Source organism: Zingiber officinale, chromosome 2B (genome assembly GCF_018446385.1).
Source record: "Zingiber officinale cultivar Zhangliang chromosome 2B, Zo_v1.1, whole genome shotgun sequence".
Classification (NCBI taxonomy): Eukaryota; Viridiplantae; Streptophyta; class Magnoliopsida; order Zingiberales; family Zingiberaceae; genus Zingiber; species Zingiber officinale.
Window position 1 is genome coordinate 128,852,549 of NC_055989.1, and position 17,741 is coordinate 128,870,289.

At 38.8% G+C, this 17,741-nt stretch overlaps 3 protein-coding genes across 5 annotated transcripts; 2 read left to right on the plus strand and 1 right to left on the minus strand.

Moving 5' to 3' along the window:
• The first annotated feature begins 2,725 nt into the window (after window positions 1–2,725).
• On the plus strand, window positions 2,726–4,955 carry LOC122047133 (ACT domain-containing protein ACR8-like). The gene is made up of 6 exons (XM_042608208.1): window positions 2,726–3,113; window positions 3,196–3,241; window positions 3,331–3,513; window positions 3,604–4,176; window positions 4,266–4,370; window positions 4,458–4,955. The coding sequence occupies exons 1-6, from the start codon at window positions 2,770–2,772 to the stop codon at window positions 4,821–4,823; spliced, it is 1,617 nt and encodes a 538-aa protein (XP_042464142.1). The 5' UTR covers window positions 2,726–2,769; the 3' UTR covers window positions 4,824–4,955.
• Window positions 4,956–5,706: 751 nt separating this feature from the next.
• On the plus strand, window positions 5,707–10,023 carry LOC122047134 (AT-hook motif nuclear-localized protein 1-like). 3 transcript variants are annotated; one of them, XM_042608210.1, is made up of 6 exons: window positions 5,712–5,878; window positions 6,019–6,514; window positions 7,428–7,507; window positions 8,945–9,076; window positions 9,217–9,378; window positions 9,506–10,023. In XM_042608210.1, the coding sequence occupies exons 2-6, from the start codon at window positions 6,019–6,021 to the stop codon at window positions 9,782–9,784; spliced, it is 1,149 nt and encodes a 382-aa protein (XP_042464144.1). In that variant the 5' UTR covers window positions 5,712–5,878; the 3' UTR covers window positions 9,785–10,023. The 3 variants fall into 3 exon arrangements, with proteins under 3 accessions (XP_042464145.1, XP_042464144.1, XP_042464143.1); XM_042608211.1 differs by having other exon boundaries at window positions 5,707–6,514; window positions 8,981–9,076; XM_042608209.1 differs by having other exon boundaries at window positions 5,712–6,514.
• Window positions 10,024–11,018: 995 nt separating this feature from the next.
• Window positions 11,019–16,119, minus strand: LOC122047136 (enolase-like). The gene is made up of 17 exons (XM_042608212.1): window positions 15,963–16,119; window positions 15,741–15,804; window positions 14,609–14,673; window positions 14,445–14,492; window positions 14,231–14,317; window positions 14,038–14,118; window positions 13,851–13,952; window positions 13,694–13,774; window positions 13,543–13,617; window positions 12,738–12,800; window positions 12,560–12,640; window positions 12,214–12,408; window positions 12,086–12,136; window positions 11,911–11,999; window positions 11,769–11,820; window positions 11,542–11,598; window positions 11,019–11,319 (listed from the first exon to the last, which is right to left on the minus strand). The coding sequence occupies exons 1-17, from the start codon at window positions 16,026–16,028 to the stop codon at window positions 11,239–11,241; spliced, it is 1,338 nt and encodes a 445-aa protein (XP_042464146.1). The 5' UTR covers window positions 16,029–16,119; the 3' UTR covers window positions 11,019–11,238.
• Between the last annotated feature and the right edge of the window lie 1,622 nt (window positions 16,120–17,741).

Below are 17,741 nucleotides of genomic sequence, written 5' to 3' on the forward strand. Positions count from 1 at the left end.
TCCCACCGTTGTCGCCGCTGCTTCCTCTGGCGTAGATCCCGTCTTTGTCATCGCCCTCGGCGCAGATATCGACGACGCCACCCTTCTCGCAACACTGCCTCCCTCGTCACCGCTTCCATTGTCTTGCCGTCGTTTCTATGTCGCCTTGGTTGTCGACCTCACACTCTAGTCCTCTCTCTCCTTATACGATGCAACCACCAACCACACATTCGGCCACCTCCCAGTTGTCGCCGCCTCTGACGGCAGATATCACTGCTGCCGCGAGCCCCACGCAGCTATGCTCTACCCTCAAAGCCCATCGACCATTGAGCCGCCGCCGTACATCCCGGTGTGCTTCGCCTTCTTGGAGCCCTCTAGCCTCCTAGTGGTCGTCGTCACCGCTGCACACTCCGATTGTGCTCTGCCTTTTGGAGCCCTCCGGCTTCGAATCCCTCGTCGTTGAACTGTTACCCCGCTGACTTGGTGCTCCAATTCACCCCCATTCCCACCCTGTGGGTCAAGGTACGCGTATATATTTGCACACTTATATTTCCGTTAGTCTGCTATTGTGCATCTTCTTTATCTCTCCTATCGAAGACTAATTTGAGTGTCGGAGTAAACGGGCCAAGACACCCTTGATCTCCATTCTAACACTCTCCTGCGCTCCTCTACTTTCCACAAGCTCTTCAGACGATTTAGTTCTCCCTGCGGCATCAGTGACACCATTCTATGACTCTGTAGATATTTTCGATGGTCCCACCTCCCTTTAGCTCATGATGATTTGGTCAATATTGAGGACAGTTCAACCCTATTTTCCTTTAATCATGACGACTTAGTCTACTTCCATTCACCGACAAATTATTTATCTACGATATTAAATCAATTAAATGAAAGATAGGATAGTAAGGGTGTCAATTTGGGCGGGTCGGGTCGGGTTGGGTCGAGTTGAGTTTTTTTTTAACTCAACCCGAACCCGAGTTCAACCCAAAATCCCTAAACCTGAACACGACCAACCCAAACCCAACTCGGATAACCCAAAAATCTAATTCAAAACGACTTTTTTTTAGCTATTTTCCTTATAATTCTTCATTTTTATCTCAATACTCCATCATTATCATATAAACATGATATTAATATATATAAAAACATCTTAATTTTCAAAATAAAATTTGATTTAATAAAAAAAAATATTAAACCCTATATTTAGGTCAATTCAAATCTGACCTGATCCAACCCGAAAATTTTTAACCCTCTAATCCGAACCCGATCCAAATCCGAAAATACCCAACCCGAACTCTATTTTTTCGGATCGACTCGAGTTGGATCATCGGATCGTCGGATCGGATTCATTTTTGGTACCCCTATAGGATAGTACTTTTAGCCGGTAAAAAATACTATAATAGTATTAAATCAATTTAACCAAGTTAAAATAATTTTTAGTTTATTTTGGCTAAAACTAATTTATATTATAGCCATTTTATCAAAATAGAGAATGCCCTTAATTTTTGCCCACGATGAAATGGTATTTTCAAGATCCGAGGCATTTTTTTAAAAAAAATATATAAATAAAATTTTAAAAACGTTAATTGAAACGTTTTATTTAATGGAAATTGCTTTTAAATTTTCTTTGACCGCATCGGCCAACAAAACTTTGGCTCGAGTTTATTTGGCGGGAAACTGAAGAACCCGCGAGCTTTTTTGTTTTTCCTTTTTTTTTTTTCTTTCTTTTCCCGCCAACTCTAACTATTTCTGGTTGGATTTCGTGATCCACCTCACGATCCGATCCAATTAGATTCAATTTTATGGGTCAAATTTTGTAGACTTTTTTTTTTTCTGACAAGGACGACAAACTTTGATGTGTGTTTTTATTTTTATTTTAGAAAATAACAATTCCTTATATTCATAATTAATTTTTTTTATAAATGATCCTAAATAGAATATAGTTCGATCTCAGACATTAAGTACTTGGCACCGATCCTCAATATAACTCATTTAAATGTCAATACATTAAGGTTTTTCTTGTGGGGACAAACTAATTTGTATATTTACACCTTCAATATAACAATTTATCATGACACGACAAGTATTTTAATTTTGCATTTCATTGTTTTCCGTATAAACGGGCAAAAATTCATATTTAAAGGTGATCAAATGGCCTTTAGACAATTAATTATTTTAATTTTGTAAAATTAAGATACAAAAAGTTGAACCAAATTTAAAATGTAATTTCATGCCCATCAACTAAGTATTTGTAATACACCAAGCATGTACAATAAACATAATTTGACTTTGATTATATTTAATAGTTGACGTTTTTGATAAATTTTTTTGAATTTAAAGGGAAAAGAACAACTAACTTGACCACGTCTACTAATCTCATAATCCAAGTCATGGCTTGGACATGCGGCGCACGTCCATCGCACACTTAGAATTTCAATATTTATTATTAGTAGTAATATACATTATTTAAATTGTTTTTTTTCGTTTATTTTTGTACTTTTTTATTTTAATTCAAGTCAACTTAACTCTAAATTTATTTTTTTTGAAAATGGTAACATTCAATTTCAATCGCTTTTCCCCACGTGGTGTCACGTGAACATCACGTGACGTTAAAAGAAAATAATTAATTTGATGTTTTTTGTGATATTTTGCCTAAATTATTTATTTATTTATTTATTTCCCCCTAATATTTTCGTTATTGATTTATTTATTTAGGCAAGAGAGGGATGTTCGAGTCACGTTGCTGCGCCGTACTTGCCAGCCGTCGGCCACCACCAGTCCACCACCCCCATGTGGCCTCCGACAGCACCCAGACGTCGACCAGAACCCAACACGAAGATCTCGGCGACGTGTCGCCCCCGACGGCGGGCCCCGCCGCCATCATCTCTGTCGGGGTGCGCCGCTGGGGTCCATTTCCACCCCCACCCACCCGCGCCGCTGATCCCTTCCCGCTTTAAATATTTCATTCCCTCACCGCCGCCCCGACTCAACTCAAATTCTGAAAATCTCTCAGTCCGGCCTGCGCCTTCCGTCTCCAGTCCCAGCCACAGAGTTAAGCCGCCGCAGATCGGGATGGCTCGTCCGGCGAACTTGAACGAGTACGAGAAGCTACTCCTTCGGATGGACAGCCCCAGGTAATGAATGATCCGATCGATCTGCCTTTTTGTTCATTCAAAATCCGTTTAATCTTGATGAATCTTTGGCTCTCTGTTTCAGGGTCGTCATCGACAATGCCGTCTGCGGCACGGCGACGCTTGTCAAGGTGATTAGCACGCGATTTCAGGCAAATTTTGGGCTCGTCGATGTGGATCTGGAAGGTGATTTACAGATCTGTTTAATTTATGGCCGCAGGTCGACAGCGCGAGAAAGCACGGCGTCCTCCTGGAGGCGGTGCAGGTACTCACCGACCTCAACCTCACCATCAAGAAGGCCTACATTTCGTCCGACGGCCGCTGGTTCATGGACGTCTTCCATGTCACCGACCAGTTCGGCCGCAAGCTCACCGACGAAAGCGTCATCTCCTACCTCGAACAGGTTTGGATCTTTGACCTGCTCCGGCGATTGAGCACAAAGATAAGAAAAAAAAAAATCTTCCTTTTCGCTTACCCGCTGATAAAAATGTAGTCTTTGGACACCGACGGCGTCGAAGAACCCCATCGACCGAGCGAGGAGGCCGGGCTCACCAGCCTGGAGCTCACCGGCGATGACCGCCCAGGTTTGCTTTCCGAGGTCTTCGCCGTGCTCGTCGACCTCGGTTGTGCCGTGACGGAGGCCAAGGTGTGGACGCACGCCGGCCGGATCGCCTGCCTCGTCTCCGTCAAGGACGAGCTCTCCGGCTCCCCCATCCACCGCGATGCGCAGCGGATCCACGGAATCGAGTCTCGCCTCCGCCACGTCCTCAAGGGCGACCATGGATCGTGCAGCGCCCGCACCGCCGACATCTCCTCCATGGCCGCCACCCACGCTGACCGGCGCCTCCACCAGTTGCTGTTCGCCGACTGCGACTACGAGCGAACCTCTTCGTCCTCCCTTCCTTCCATCTCCGTTCACAATTGCTCCGAGAAAGGGTATTCCGTCGTCTCCGTGCAGTGCCCCGACCGCCCAAAGCTTCTCTTCGACATGGTCTACACGCTGACCGACATGGACTACGTCGTCTTCCACGGCACCATCGACACCGACGACGATTTAGCTCATCAGGTTTCATCTTTTTGTTCCCAAAATTCATTCCGTCAACACAAAATGATCAACATTTCCACCAAATAATCTCAAATGCGGGGTCGATTCAGGAGTTCTACATAAGGCACAAAGACGGCAGCCCCATCAACTCGACAGCAGAGCAGCAGAGGGTGATCCAAATCCTGCGCGCGGCCATCGAAAGAAGAACATCAGAGGTAACCCAAACCCCTAACAAAATCTACCACCACAGTCAAAGCTGAGATTTTTCATGCTAAAAATCCGATCTTGGTGCTTGAAATCAGGGAACGAGATTAGAACTCTGCATCGAGGACCGCCTGGGGCTGCTCTCCGAGGTCACGCGGACGTTCCGCGAGAACGGCTTACTGATCGCGAGAGCGGAAGTGTCGACGAAGGGAAACGTGGCCTCGAACGTCTTCTACGTCACTGACGTCGCCGGCCAGCCAGCCGACCCCAAGGCGGTCGACGCCGTCCGGGAAAAGATCGGCCCCCATTTCCTGCTCGTGAAGGAGGAGCAGAGGCCTCGGTTACCGTGCCCAGCAGCTGACGGCGGCGAGGAGGCGCAGGTGGCCGGCAACATCGGGATTTACTTGGGGAATCTGTTCCGGAGAAACCTGTTCAACTTAGGACTGATAAAGTCATGTTCTTAGGCAATCTATGCAGTTTGACTTTGACTTTGACGTCCTCCTGGATTCTTTGTTTTATTTTTCAAGATTTAGGCATGTTTTTGTACAGCGGAATTGAATCTTAATACTAACTATTTTTGTTTTTGTTGCTGTTCTTGAGAATTCTTGGCTCCTTGTGGATTTATTGCCAATCTAAGCACGATTCAATGGAGGAATTGTATATTTTTTCTGGCGATCAAAATTGATTCGATCGAAAGATTCAATCGCATCTTTTCGGTAGTAGAGAAGGGCCAAGTATAATAAACTGAGCATGGAGCTCGGGCTTCAACAAGTGTGGGCCAAAAGGCCCATAAGAATTTATGCAAAATAGCCCTTGCAAAATATATTTACACATCATTTTAATATTTTTTTTCAATATGAAATATTTTTTTTATAATCGTCAATAATAAACTACGAATATCAACTATCTTATTCTGTTGTTTATTTTTTTTAAATACGAACTAAAATTTTAAAAATATTAAAAAAATATAATAATCAGGCCCAACAAAGAATGACCTGGTTTTAAGAAATAAAAGTCACTGAACCCAAACGTTTTCTGATAATAACAATTTCACCATCAAGTGGCATTCTTGGAATTAATCCCTACACTAAGCCCATAATTCAATCGCCGATTCGCACCTGCCCCCAACGGTTGCCTCATTCAAACCTAATTTTAATTATTCCACTTAATTGAAAGAATTAATTAACAATTGCAATACATTAATGAAACGAACGGAATTATTTATTAGTTAATTCCCTAAAATAATTAAGGATTTAATTATTAATTAATCCGGCCACCTACTGCTAAAAAAGATAATACTAAAAAAGGCTAAATCGATACCCATTTCCCGACCTCGATCGATTTAATTATTAAAAAAATAATTGTTTATCGAATTTCTCCTCTTCAAACAACTTCTTCGATTCTCCCGTCGGATTAAACTAAATTAAATCACTTTTTTTTTCGCACCATCCGCAATAATTTCTTCCCCTCTCGTTGCTTTTTTTTTCCTTCCACCATCTGCTTTGCGTTACTTTAATCGGTATTTCTTCTGTATTTTAATCGCGAATTCCTCCTTTTTTTTCTATATTTTGATAAAAAAAAGAGTTGGGATCCATGTTGATGAGCCCTACAAACCCTAATCGGATGGATTTGGTGCTTCTGTGGTGAGTGATTTCGTAGATGGAGGAGTCGGGCGGTGGAGTGGCTTCGCCGGCGGTGGCGCCGGGGGCGAACGGGGAGGTCGTTGGAGCGGCAGCTGAGGAGAAGATGGAGCAGAAGAATACTCCTCAGGGTGGTGGCGTGGCGGAAGCTACTAAGAAGGAGAAGCTCGGTCGGGAAGGTGATGTTGTGGCCATCGTCGCTTCAGCCGCAGAGGAGAGGAACGGTGGCCAGGGCGGTGGAGCGGCGGAGGTGAGTGGGGTGGCCGGTGCGGCCGCCACTGGGTTCGGCGTGGCAAGCGTAGGGGTGAGGAAGAAGAGGGGCAGGCCGAGGAAGTACGCGCCGGACGGAAGCCTGGCGCGGCCGCTGAACCCAAGGCCGCTCTCGGCGTCGGTTCCAGTGGGAGAGTACACTCCCGCGACGGCGGTCGGGGCGGTGATGAAGCTGGGTAGAGGCTGGCCTGAGGGCGTAGGGTTCCGCGAGGCACCACAATTCTCTTTCCAAGTAGAGTCTTCAGGTACTGACACTTCTGTTTTTGCATGTCCCTCTTTTACTTTCCTTCTTCCTTGTCAAGAGAAAAAAATGTAAATAGAAAACTTCAACGGCTTGTGTAGTAGTTAAAATGGAGCACAGAATTTGCGTTGAATATGTGAAGTTAATCTTTTGTGTTTGTGAAAATAATCAAAATAATCTTCGTCAGGTTTGTATTTCTTCAATTTAACTCATGGACCTGAACTTCTGTTGGACACTCTTGACTTGTTGCATATGGTTGTCTTTATTAGTTATCAATATGGGACTTCAGAAGTAGGTCAAAGATCTTTGTGTGGGATCATCTAATTATCACTTGTTTCAATTCAAGATGTATTTTTCCTCAGACGGGAAGTTGGTGTGGAGCTGAAGCACCAGAAAGTTATCAGTGTCTATTTAGGCAGGAATTATGGTTCTGAGATCTAGAGGTTGGAGGTAGCTTTTATGGGAGTGTCTTTCTTTGGTTGCTTCACTAAGGACTACGAAAGCAAGAAAAAAAAAAAGGGGGCAATCAATTTTTGCTGATAATTGGAGTTGATTACTTGTTTTTGTTGATGGAATCAAGGATCAAAATGATGACAGCTGCCGTTTAGGATATAATCAATCATTTTGGGCAGCCTTTGTCGACTAAAATTATTACTGATAATATAAGGCCTCTGGGGTTGGCTGTATATATGGGATTGACTTAATTTTGACTAACTGAATATGAATTATTTTTAACCTGTAAACTTGACTTGTCATTGAAGATTAATTGAAGAGTGAAAACCAGAATAGATGGTCTTGGTCCTAGTTATTGCAACTGAGAAACCCATGCCATTGTTTTCTATTTTCTTGTGCTAATTATTTATATGAATTTGTAATTATTTTCCAATTTATTTATTTATTTTACTGTGTTCAAATAGGCACATTGCAAGGTGAAATGGTAGCTTGTTCTGCTGGTGCAAATTTCACACCTCACATTCTTACTGTTGCATGTGGCGAGGTATTGCATACTTGATCAAATTTCTTCCTGTTATAAACAACTAATAGCAAAAGCTTTTAAGCTTCAATGATAATTATTAGACATGGAGACAAATTCAGAATTTTATTTTATTTTTTTATCATGGAACCTAAACTGATGTTGGCATTCACATCAGCCAATTTTGCTTGTTAAATAAATCTGGTTCACCTAGTTCGTGATTTTACATTGTAGTTATTAATTGTTTTTGCTTTTTGGTTGATCAAAATTGTAAATTTCGTTTTAGCTTTTTTGTCAGACGCTACAGCTTTGATTATGTGAACTTTTTTCCATGTAGAAAACAACAGAAGTATTTTACTTGACTACATTTTTTTATATGTAGTTTACCCATATTCCCGTGCACAGTAATTTTTTTATTTAGTTATTTGGATTTTTTTTTGTGGTTTGTGAAATGCCTATTCGTGTATCTCGTAGGAGGCTAGACAATGTTTATGAGTTTTGCTTATTTCTGTATCTTGCATACTGATCTATACTTTCCTCTTTTTTTTGTTTTTACTGGAGACACCAAATTAACAGACATCATCTTAATTATAAATCACAAACAGAAATGAGAATTTAAATGGTTGGCCAAGAGCAGCAATGATGTGAGTCACAATTGGTTGAGGAAATAATACAAAATCTATACAATTAAACATTCAATTTACAAAAAGTTATTGAATCTAGTTATCCAAAAGTATAGGGCTGGCTGCTTGTTGATACCTAATCAGAAGCAAGGTCTTGGATCATTCTAATCAACCTAGTCCTTCCAGAAATTTGTCAGATCCTAATTGTGATCTACAAGTTCTACTGGATTCCTGATGGATTCCCCCTGGGTTTGAATTATTTTGAACTTTCTCTTATCAACTTCAGGTGATTCTGTCATATTAGCTTATTCTGACACAATCTGAACCCACAAGTGAACCAAAGAATTTCAAAAATATATTATTGCAGCTTACTAAAAATCAATCACCAAAGGATTGCTGTTATGCAAATACAATCTTATCAGTATCATATAATATTGGCAATGGAGGTTTGTAAACAGGGAAACTAATTAACATGACAATGAACCTTTGAGAATGGCCTTGTATTTTCTTTGCGACCAAGATTATTAATTGTTCATGAATTACGTTGTATATTATGGTGATATAAACATTGCAATTAGGAAGGTAATTTTCTTCTATTTAAGTTTTGCATTTTTCTTTTCGCTCAGTCTCAATTGGATTTTCAAAATTAGTCTTTCGTGGGTACTTGCTTCGAGTCGGTGTCGGTGCTAACAGCTAATAATACTTTATGTAGATTGAGAAAATGATATGTGCAACAATACTCCGAAAGAATCACTTGCTTACAATTTGAACCTTTTTTCTTCGACATTGTGTACCTTTGATACTTTGTGCATTACTAATTGATCCGAAACTTTTTTAGGATATTACCATGAAGATCATATCCTTTTCTCAGCAGGGGCCAAAAGCTATTTGTATTTTATCTGCTAATGGGGTTGTATCAAATGTGACTCTTCGTCAACCTGATTCATTTGGTGGTACTCTGACCTATGAGGTTTGTTTTAATTTGATGGATATGCAAATTCATTTCGTGTCTAAGATTTTACAAGAAATCCTTTTTTTGTTTAATTCTTTCGTTGACCGATTTGTTTACACAATCTTACTTTATGCAACATTACCTTCACATTTCTTCAGGGACGCTTCCAATTGCTTTCGTTGTCTGGATCATTCATACCATCAGAAAATGGAGGGACAAGAAGCAGGTCTGGAGGGATGAGTGTCTCTTTGGCAAGTGCAGATGGTCGAGTCATCGGCGGAGGGATTGCTGGTTTGCTCGTAGCCGCTAGCCCCGTCCAGGTAATACAACGTTCAGCCCATCCAAATTTCATCAAACAATTCCATCATCGCCATGGCATGCCAGTCCCGACTTTTTAGGACCAACAGGTACAATCTTTCACAATCTAAATTATTCCACGCGTTTCAGGTGGTGGTAGGAAGCTTTTTGCCAAGCTACCGCTTGGAGCAGAAGGTGAAAAAGAACTCAAAAGTGGAGATCGTATCGCAACCTTTGCCCATGCTAACCATCCCTTTCTCCAGCAAGGAAGTGGAAGGGGATCCTTGTGACTCGAAAGCTCACTCGAGTCCCAAAACTTCCAAATCAAACCCTACGACTTTGTCTTTCTCCTCCTTCAAGTTAGAAAACTGGCCTGCTCCTCCTCCCTTGCAGTCTGTACCCGGCACACGCAACTCTGTATTAGCCTAAAATTTCCTCTCCGAAATTTTAGATTTTATGTGTTGATGTTCATCTGTAGTTCACGGCACTGACAATTTGTAGGCATTAGAATAGTTCTCAGAAAGTGTTTTCTGTGTTCTTTTTCTCTGTCTCTTGTGCTAAGTTGCATGTATTTGGTCTGCCATTAGTGGATGAATTCTACTTGTTCCTCGCCGCAACTCTGTTTTGAGCTGCGCTATTTAAATATATCGAATGATGGATTTAAATTATATTTGGTATAGGAAAGGAAATGAAATTATATGGAAATGATTTATTTCATTTCTTTGTTCGATTGAATATGAAATGGAACAAAATTTACATTTGTGGTTTGGCTCTTCTTGTCTCGGTTAGTCCATTACATTTCGTTCACCTACTTTTGCAGGACTAGTCTAATTCTACTTGCCTAATTTACTTAGTTCGCCTTCTCCGATAGATACAATCCACTTTTCTAGTCCAATTGGCCTGTATATTTGCTCGTTTGACTATTGGTTCGACTAAGTAGGTCCATCTTGCTCATTGTCTATTTTTTTTTATTAATTCATATATTCCGACACTGAAAGTGGATCCTATAAAAATTCCTATCACCAAGAGAAATCTGAAAAATTCTACCATCATTATAAATCCGAAAAATGTATATAAATCTTAACTTACAACTCAACATTACGAATAATTCGAACACAGACTTATTTTATCTCCTTGCCCCATGATCTACTCGATATGTTCGAATCATTTATACTATATTTAGTAGAAATAAACTATAAAATAGATCAAATGGAATATGAAATTTTATTTTAAAAAATCTATTTTAAAATGTTCATTCCCTTATTTCCTTATATATTATTCTAAAAAATATCTGACAAAATTAGATTGGTTAGCATGATTTTGATTATTATCAGATTAATTCTGTGGTATTTGTTAAATCTACTATTATTAATTATATGCATTCAATTGGTTTAAATTCATTAGACTTTTAAAATTACATGATCAAACGGCATGATTTAAATTCATTTGGTTTATGATAGAAGAATAAGAGTGATACAACATGAACATCAAATAAATTCTACCTTCTATTATTATTAGAATCAAATCAAAATTTCTAAAGTTAAAAATGATACAGAATTGAAATACTTGAACATATGAAAAAGAAAATCAAGAATATTTAGAATCAAATGCACATGTTGAGAAGCTTTATCATGTATGGCAAACCAATCAAGGCACAAAATCATAATCTCAATAGAAGTGATTCCTAAAATCCTCAAAGCAAGCAAAATGAACACAACAAGACAACGCCATCATTGAACATATTCCAGGTTCAATTAGGAAAATTGCCACTTATTCTGCCCACTGCATGAAACAGTATGTTACAACACGGGCATCACAAAACTTGGAGAAACCAGAAACTCATATACGGTTGAAGAGACAAGCGAGGGTTGATCTAGCATCACCTAGTAAGGCTCCACTGGTGCCCTAAACTTTAAACCGGCGTAAATTGCTGCATCGCCAAGCTCCTCTTCGATCCTAAGAAGCTGCGGGCAGCAAGATCAGGAAAGCGTCAAATTATTTCATGTCAGGTGCTATATCATATGAGTAAATACTATTCGCGGTTAGAAGATCTGGTTTAACATTTCAGAAGTATACTAACAATTGACATGCTGGATGCCTTGTGTTGAATGTGTAAACTGACACTGGATTAACGAGGACAGGAAGAAAGATAACCGAAATTAGATGGGATATCAAAAATCACTTGCCTGGTTGTACTTGGCAAGGCGTTCTGATCGGCACGGAGCTCCTGTTTTGATTTGACCCTGGAGAGTAACAGATAACTTAAACTTCATACAACAACAACCAAATCTTTTCCCACTAGGTGAGGTCGGCATAACTTAAACTTCATATGGAAGCATTTATATAGGGAAACAAATTAAAGAAAAGAAGCAACTGTAAGCATGGTTTGTGTTACAAAAAAAAAGGGACTTACAGTTGCTAAACCCACAGAGAGATCAGCTATGAAGGTGTCCTCAGTTTCACCACTAAAATCAAAAGAAAAGAATTTTTTATTTAAAAAAAAAAGGTTTGATCAAGAAGAGAGGAAATGCAATAGTCGGAGTTACAAGACATACCTTCGATGGCTTGCCATTACGCCCCATCCAGCACGCTTAGACATTTTAACAGCTTCGATACTCTCTGTGACTGATCCAATTTGATTAACCTGTGGAATATTAAAGACTGGACTAGTAAATAAAGTGAAGATTAATAAATCACAGTGTTAACAAATACAGGATAAACTTATGTTACCTTCAACAGAAGGGCATTGCACGCCTTCTCACTTATGGCCTTCGCAACCCTCTGAAACAGTTAATAAAATGGTAAGGATTTTACTCTTCATGGTAGAACTCCAATTTGCGAGATTAACCAACAGTTACCGTGGGGTTGGTGACAAGAAGATCATCCCCAACAATCTGGACCTGCTGTCCAATCTCTTCAGTCATCTTGCTATAATGGGTCCAATCATCCTGATCAAATGGATCTTCTATAGACACAATGGGATACTCAGATGCAAAAGATTTGTAGACATCTTTCAAACTGTCGCCTGAGATTTTTTGGGAGCCATCATTGTTCTATAGAGAAGAAAACGAGCTTTATGAAGTTACTTTTGTGTGGAAAAGATTAACAATAAAGAACTGAAACATAACAAGATAGTAATAGAGTTATACACATTTATATCAATTCCCAACTATTAGATATCTCAGAACAAAAACTAGAATTTACCTCCACTTTGAAGTTAAGATCGTAAGTCTTATCTTTGTCATTATAAAACTCGGAAGCTGCAACATCCATCCCAATAACAACCTAACAGGCCCCAGAAAAGCAAACTTTTAGACCCTTAAGACTCTGTGCTATTTTGGCCAAGATTCAAGCAACATGGAAATAAAGGAATTTAGGTTACCTTTCCAGTGTATCCAGCTTTCTCTATAGCTGTCTTCAAAAGTTCAAGTCCCTCTTTGTTTTCCTATAAAATTCAAAAGAAAGCAGTATTATTACTTGTAGGGAAAAATATGGGAAGCAGGTCACTTTATCATACTTTCAGCAAAGAAGCACGTGATGTAGGCCTTTTTCTCAGATATATTGACACAACATCAGGATCCATAGCTTGTTGTTGGTGGTGTTATAGAATCTACAGATTTTCAATACCAACTAAATATACTGTCCAGTTCAGGCCTAATGATAATTGATTTAAGCAACTAAATGGGAATGCATAGTGGTTGGAAATATTCCTACCAAAAGCAAGAAGAGCAACAATGGCATAAAGGCAATGCCTTATTGACAAAACAAATGTCTATGGATAGCACCTACAAAGCCAATGCATAGTTGTAGGGAATTTTCCTACCAAATGCAAGAATTACAACAATTCTACAAGACAATAATCTATAGATAACAAGGCCTTATTGACAAACAAAATATCTATGCATGGCCTCTACAAATCCCTCTATGAAGGGTTCATCTATGACCATTGATTTCTCATTGTGGATCTCATCCTGCATATAAGAAATAATATGATTTGCCAATAAAAGTAGTACTACATGTGTATGGATGAGAGGAATGAAGGGTCATAGATGGACACCCTTCAAGAGGGCTCCATGGAGGGACCCTCTACAGAATTTAGATCACTAAAGATCCATGAATCTTTTGGTAGTAAGTTTTTATAAAATCCTGCAAGTAAATTTTCAGTCTCCACATAAAAACTAAACCACCTGAATGTTGGGAGCAAAACCACCTTCATCACCAACATTAGTAGCATCCTGCCCATACTTCTTCTTGATTACAGCCTGCAGTATAGTAACACACAATAGGTACATTGTGCAAGAAAGGAATATTAAAAATAGCAAACTCACAAATATAAACCTTCAAATTGTGATAAACTTCCACACCCATTTTCATGGCATCTTTAAATGAGGATGCTCCCACAGGAAGAATCATAAATTCCTGATTAAAAGTCAAAATGGGCAATGTAAGAAGTGGATTGTTATCTATTCAAATAAAGATTCAAATGAAGCTTTACCTGCATAGCAAGCTTGTTTCCAGCATGTGATCCACCATTGATAACATTAAATGCAGGTACAGGCAAGACCAAAGTTTTATTTCCAGCAAGATTAGCAATGTGCTGAATAAAAGATTGGAGTAGCAAACCTTCAGAAACATGGATCAGTTTGCTATGAAGGAAAAAAAAATAATGGAAAATCATAAACCTGATAAAGAGGTATCTTCTTCACACTAGCTCCTGCTTTGCACACAGCAAGAGAAACAGCCAGTATAGCATTTGCTCCCAGCTGTAGGTATGAGAGTATAGAGTATGATCAGTGATGATTTGAAGCCTACTACCATTGTTTGATATGCCATAGTTAAATCTGCAGTAATATGGAAATTAATAATAAATTATACCTTCTGCTTGCACCAGCCCCACTCATTGGAGGTTCCATCAAGCTTTTGGACCATAAAGTTATCAATTTCAACCTGCTCAGTTGGATCCTGGAAAAGAAATAGCAGTTGTATGTTTTCTCAAATGTTGGTCCCAGAAGCATCTCATTCACTACTCATCTCAGGATAACTTTAGTTATGCTTCATGCCAAGAAAAATAACATTGTTTAGCACTCACCTTCCCGATCAGAGCAGGTCCAATGATAGCATTTACATTTGCAACAGCCTAGAGCAGAACAGCCAAAATATACAATCAGTTCATTTTCATCAAAATATATAGACAACCAAAATGTCAATCTGGACAATGTTCTAACTCTATAATTGAAAAGAAAGGTACTCGACCTTGAGAACACCCTTGCCAAGATAATCTGATCCTCCATCTCTTAGCTCTAGAGCTTCATATACACCTAAAACACCAGTAAAGGATATACGACTTAGTAAACAATAAAGCAATGAACTCTGATCACACATATTTAAAAAATAAATGAGTTGCATTTTGAATTGCATGTAAGCAGACATAATCCAAACTGGAATACCAAAAAAGGATGCTATCAATTACAATCAATCTATGGTTGGACATCCTTGCATCTAGCTTTATCTAAGGTGAGCTTTTACAGCCATTTTCTCATAAATTGTACTCTCATATGACAAAGTCTATTTTACAAACAAGGGATCTACACAAGGTTTTGGTCACGTGTTTCTTCCCATGAGACATCAAAACAATTGCTGGATCATTTAACTTATTTATGGGTATGGAAAATCTAAAGAAATTGTCTGCACTTGCACAAAAAAATTTATAACCAAGTCAATTCTGACTCTGATCCTCGTAACTTATTCACACTGCCTTTATTCCACTTATAACTGTGGAGAAGGAATTTGCACCAACAGATAAATCAATGAGTGCTGACGATTACAAAGTATGTTACAGAATTTTTAGTTTTCCCCAAAACATCCTGAATAGCCTGGTTCAAGCAAGCAATGTAGAATGACTAGGCTAAATTTCGAAGCATAAGCTGAATTTCTAACTGAACGCCCACCAAGACAATTCAATACAGCAGGTCACTTACTTTAATGGTAGAAGTACTTAATTCTTCCACGTTTTGAATTCCTCAATTTCAAGTCAACATTCCTTTCCTAACTATTTTATGATGGAAATCCATTTCTTTTATTAAAATAAAAACTAACTTTAGGGCAGTTCGTTTCAACGGGAGAACTAGCAACTATGTCAGATCGCTGATGTCTAACGCTGCTAAAAATAGGAAAATAAATCAGTGTAATGACAGCAATAAACAGTAGCTTCCTTAGATCTCGGATCAAAGATAGCGCTTGTTACAATAATATACGAAAATCAGTAAACACCTTACACCTTGCCTCGAAGCAATTGAAACTTTACAACATAGCATCGATCGTACACAGGGTAAGCAACTCACGGTCAAATTTTGAAAGATCGAGAATGAGATGTGATACACCGTACCTGTTGAGGCACCGCTAGGGACCGCAGCTCTAGCGAAAGTTCCATCTGACAGGCAAACATCCGCCTGATGCAAACAAAAAAGCACCAAGGTACTCAATAAATCCCCAAGAACACCAAAATATCCAAAACGAAGCAAAACAAAACGATCGGAGAATCTAGGGCGACCTAAAGTGATATTGGCAGATCAACAAAACATGATACAAGTTCTTGTGCAAGGATCACCTCAACTGTGGGATTGCCTCGGCTGTCGAAGATCTGACGAGCCTTGACGCTTGCGATCTTCACCATCTCTCTCGCCAATCTCACTTTCTCTCACAGGATTCCTGCAATAGTGCAATTGTTGGAGCGACCACAAATATCTGGAAGCACATTGGGTGAGATCCATTTTAAAGGGCGGAGAAAGCAGTGGCTCGCCAAAAACAAATCGCGCCGTTGAATTCGATGAGTGGGTTCAAGAAGAAGCGTTTCACGGTTTTCTAGTTGCCAGTTGCCACTCCTCCGTTCGACGGTTCGGTCGCTTTTTTTAAACCTCGCCTACATTGTATAGTTCACCCACTTGCTTACCTCTCTTTTGGTTGGGAAACGTAGATAGGACCCACAACAATGCCGATTCCTCTTAGCGGCAAAGGAAAAAAAATTTAAAAACTAGTGGGCCCACTTGTCCATACATTTGACTTTTGAAAAAACGAATTAGGTTGCGATTTGAATACTATATATATATTTTTTATAAATATAACTTAAATCTATTATTCTAGAAGATCTATTTTTTAATTTTTAAAAATTAATCTATATCAAAATTTATCCAAAAAAAACATATATATTTCTTAAACCGCTTGCTTTAATATATTTAAAAAAGAATAGAATTTAATACGGTAATCAATTTAACCTTGAAAACTCTATTTAAGTAGGATTTTTTTTCTATATAATTGATAGTGTTATTTGGCGTCTTTGTTAATTTAATATGTGAAATGTAAATGACAAGGCAGCTTCCATCATCTCGCAGGCCTAAGGGGCAGCATGCAAAATTAAGGTCTCACTATGTAAATCAGTCCTGCACAACACGTCAACGCTTACTACTAGACTATTGTTGACAGTAATTATTTCCGTTTGTTTAAAAAAAAAATAATACAAAATTAGTGATCCTGCACAAAAATTAAGTCACATTGTTTAGCATATTGTTGACACACCTGATTAATTCAAGTTTAATTAAATGTTATCAATCTCTCAATTTAAATCTGTTGATTATTTGAAATTTTTAATTATTTAATTGGTTATTGAGTTTGATAATTTAAATTTATTTATTTATTTTATTATTATTTATTTAATATATTGAAAAGAGTTTTATTAATAAATATCGTTCGTGAACATTGTTCACAAACATTGTTCACGAACGTTAACAAGTTGAACACATATGTGTTCAAGTTTGTTTGTTTAGCTTAACGAACTGTCAAGTTTATTTGTTTAATTAACCTTATATATATTGAAGAACTTAAATAAATTTTTATCAAGTCGAACAATAAATTTGTTCATGAACGCTTGATTCATTTACAATCCCATCTTGATCAGATTAATGTAAAGAAAGTTATCTCCTGCACAATACCCAAGTGAAAAAAAGTTAGAATGTACAGCTACCATGGACAAACTCCAACGAACTTAATCACGGGAACGAAGAAAAGATGATAGGCGTCCTCTGATTGTCCATGTCGCAAGCAATCACTCAAATCAGTAACACCTAACTTAATGCATGCTCGCAGATTGCCTCCCACAGGCCATAACCAAAAGCTAAATGCATGGCATGAACCCTTGCAAGACAAGAGATGCCCAGTTTAATCTGCTGGATGCTAAAATACAAATCGGCCATCTCTTTAAGCTTTGGTGCGTGCAGTACTTGAAGATGAAGCTCTCGTCCAGCTTTGGCAACCTACAGCAGGAAGGTTAATTAGAACTATTGTTTCCCTTTGTTTAGTGCATGATCTCAATCTTGCGATGATAATTTCTAAA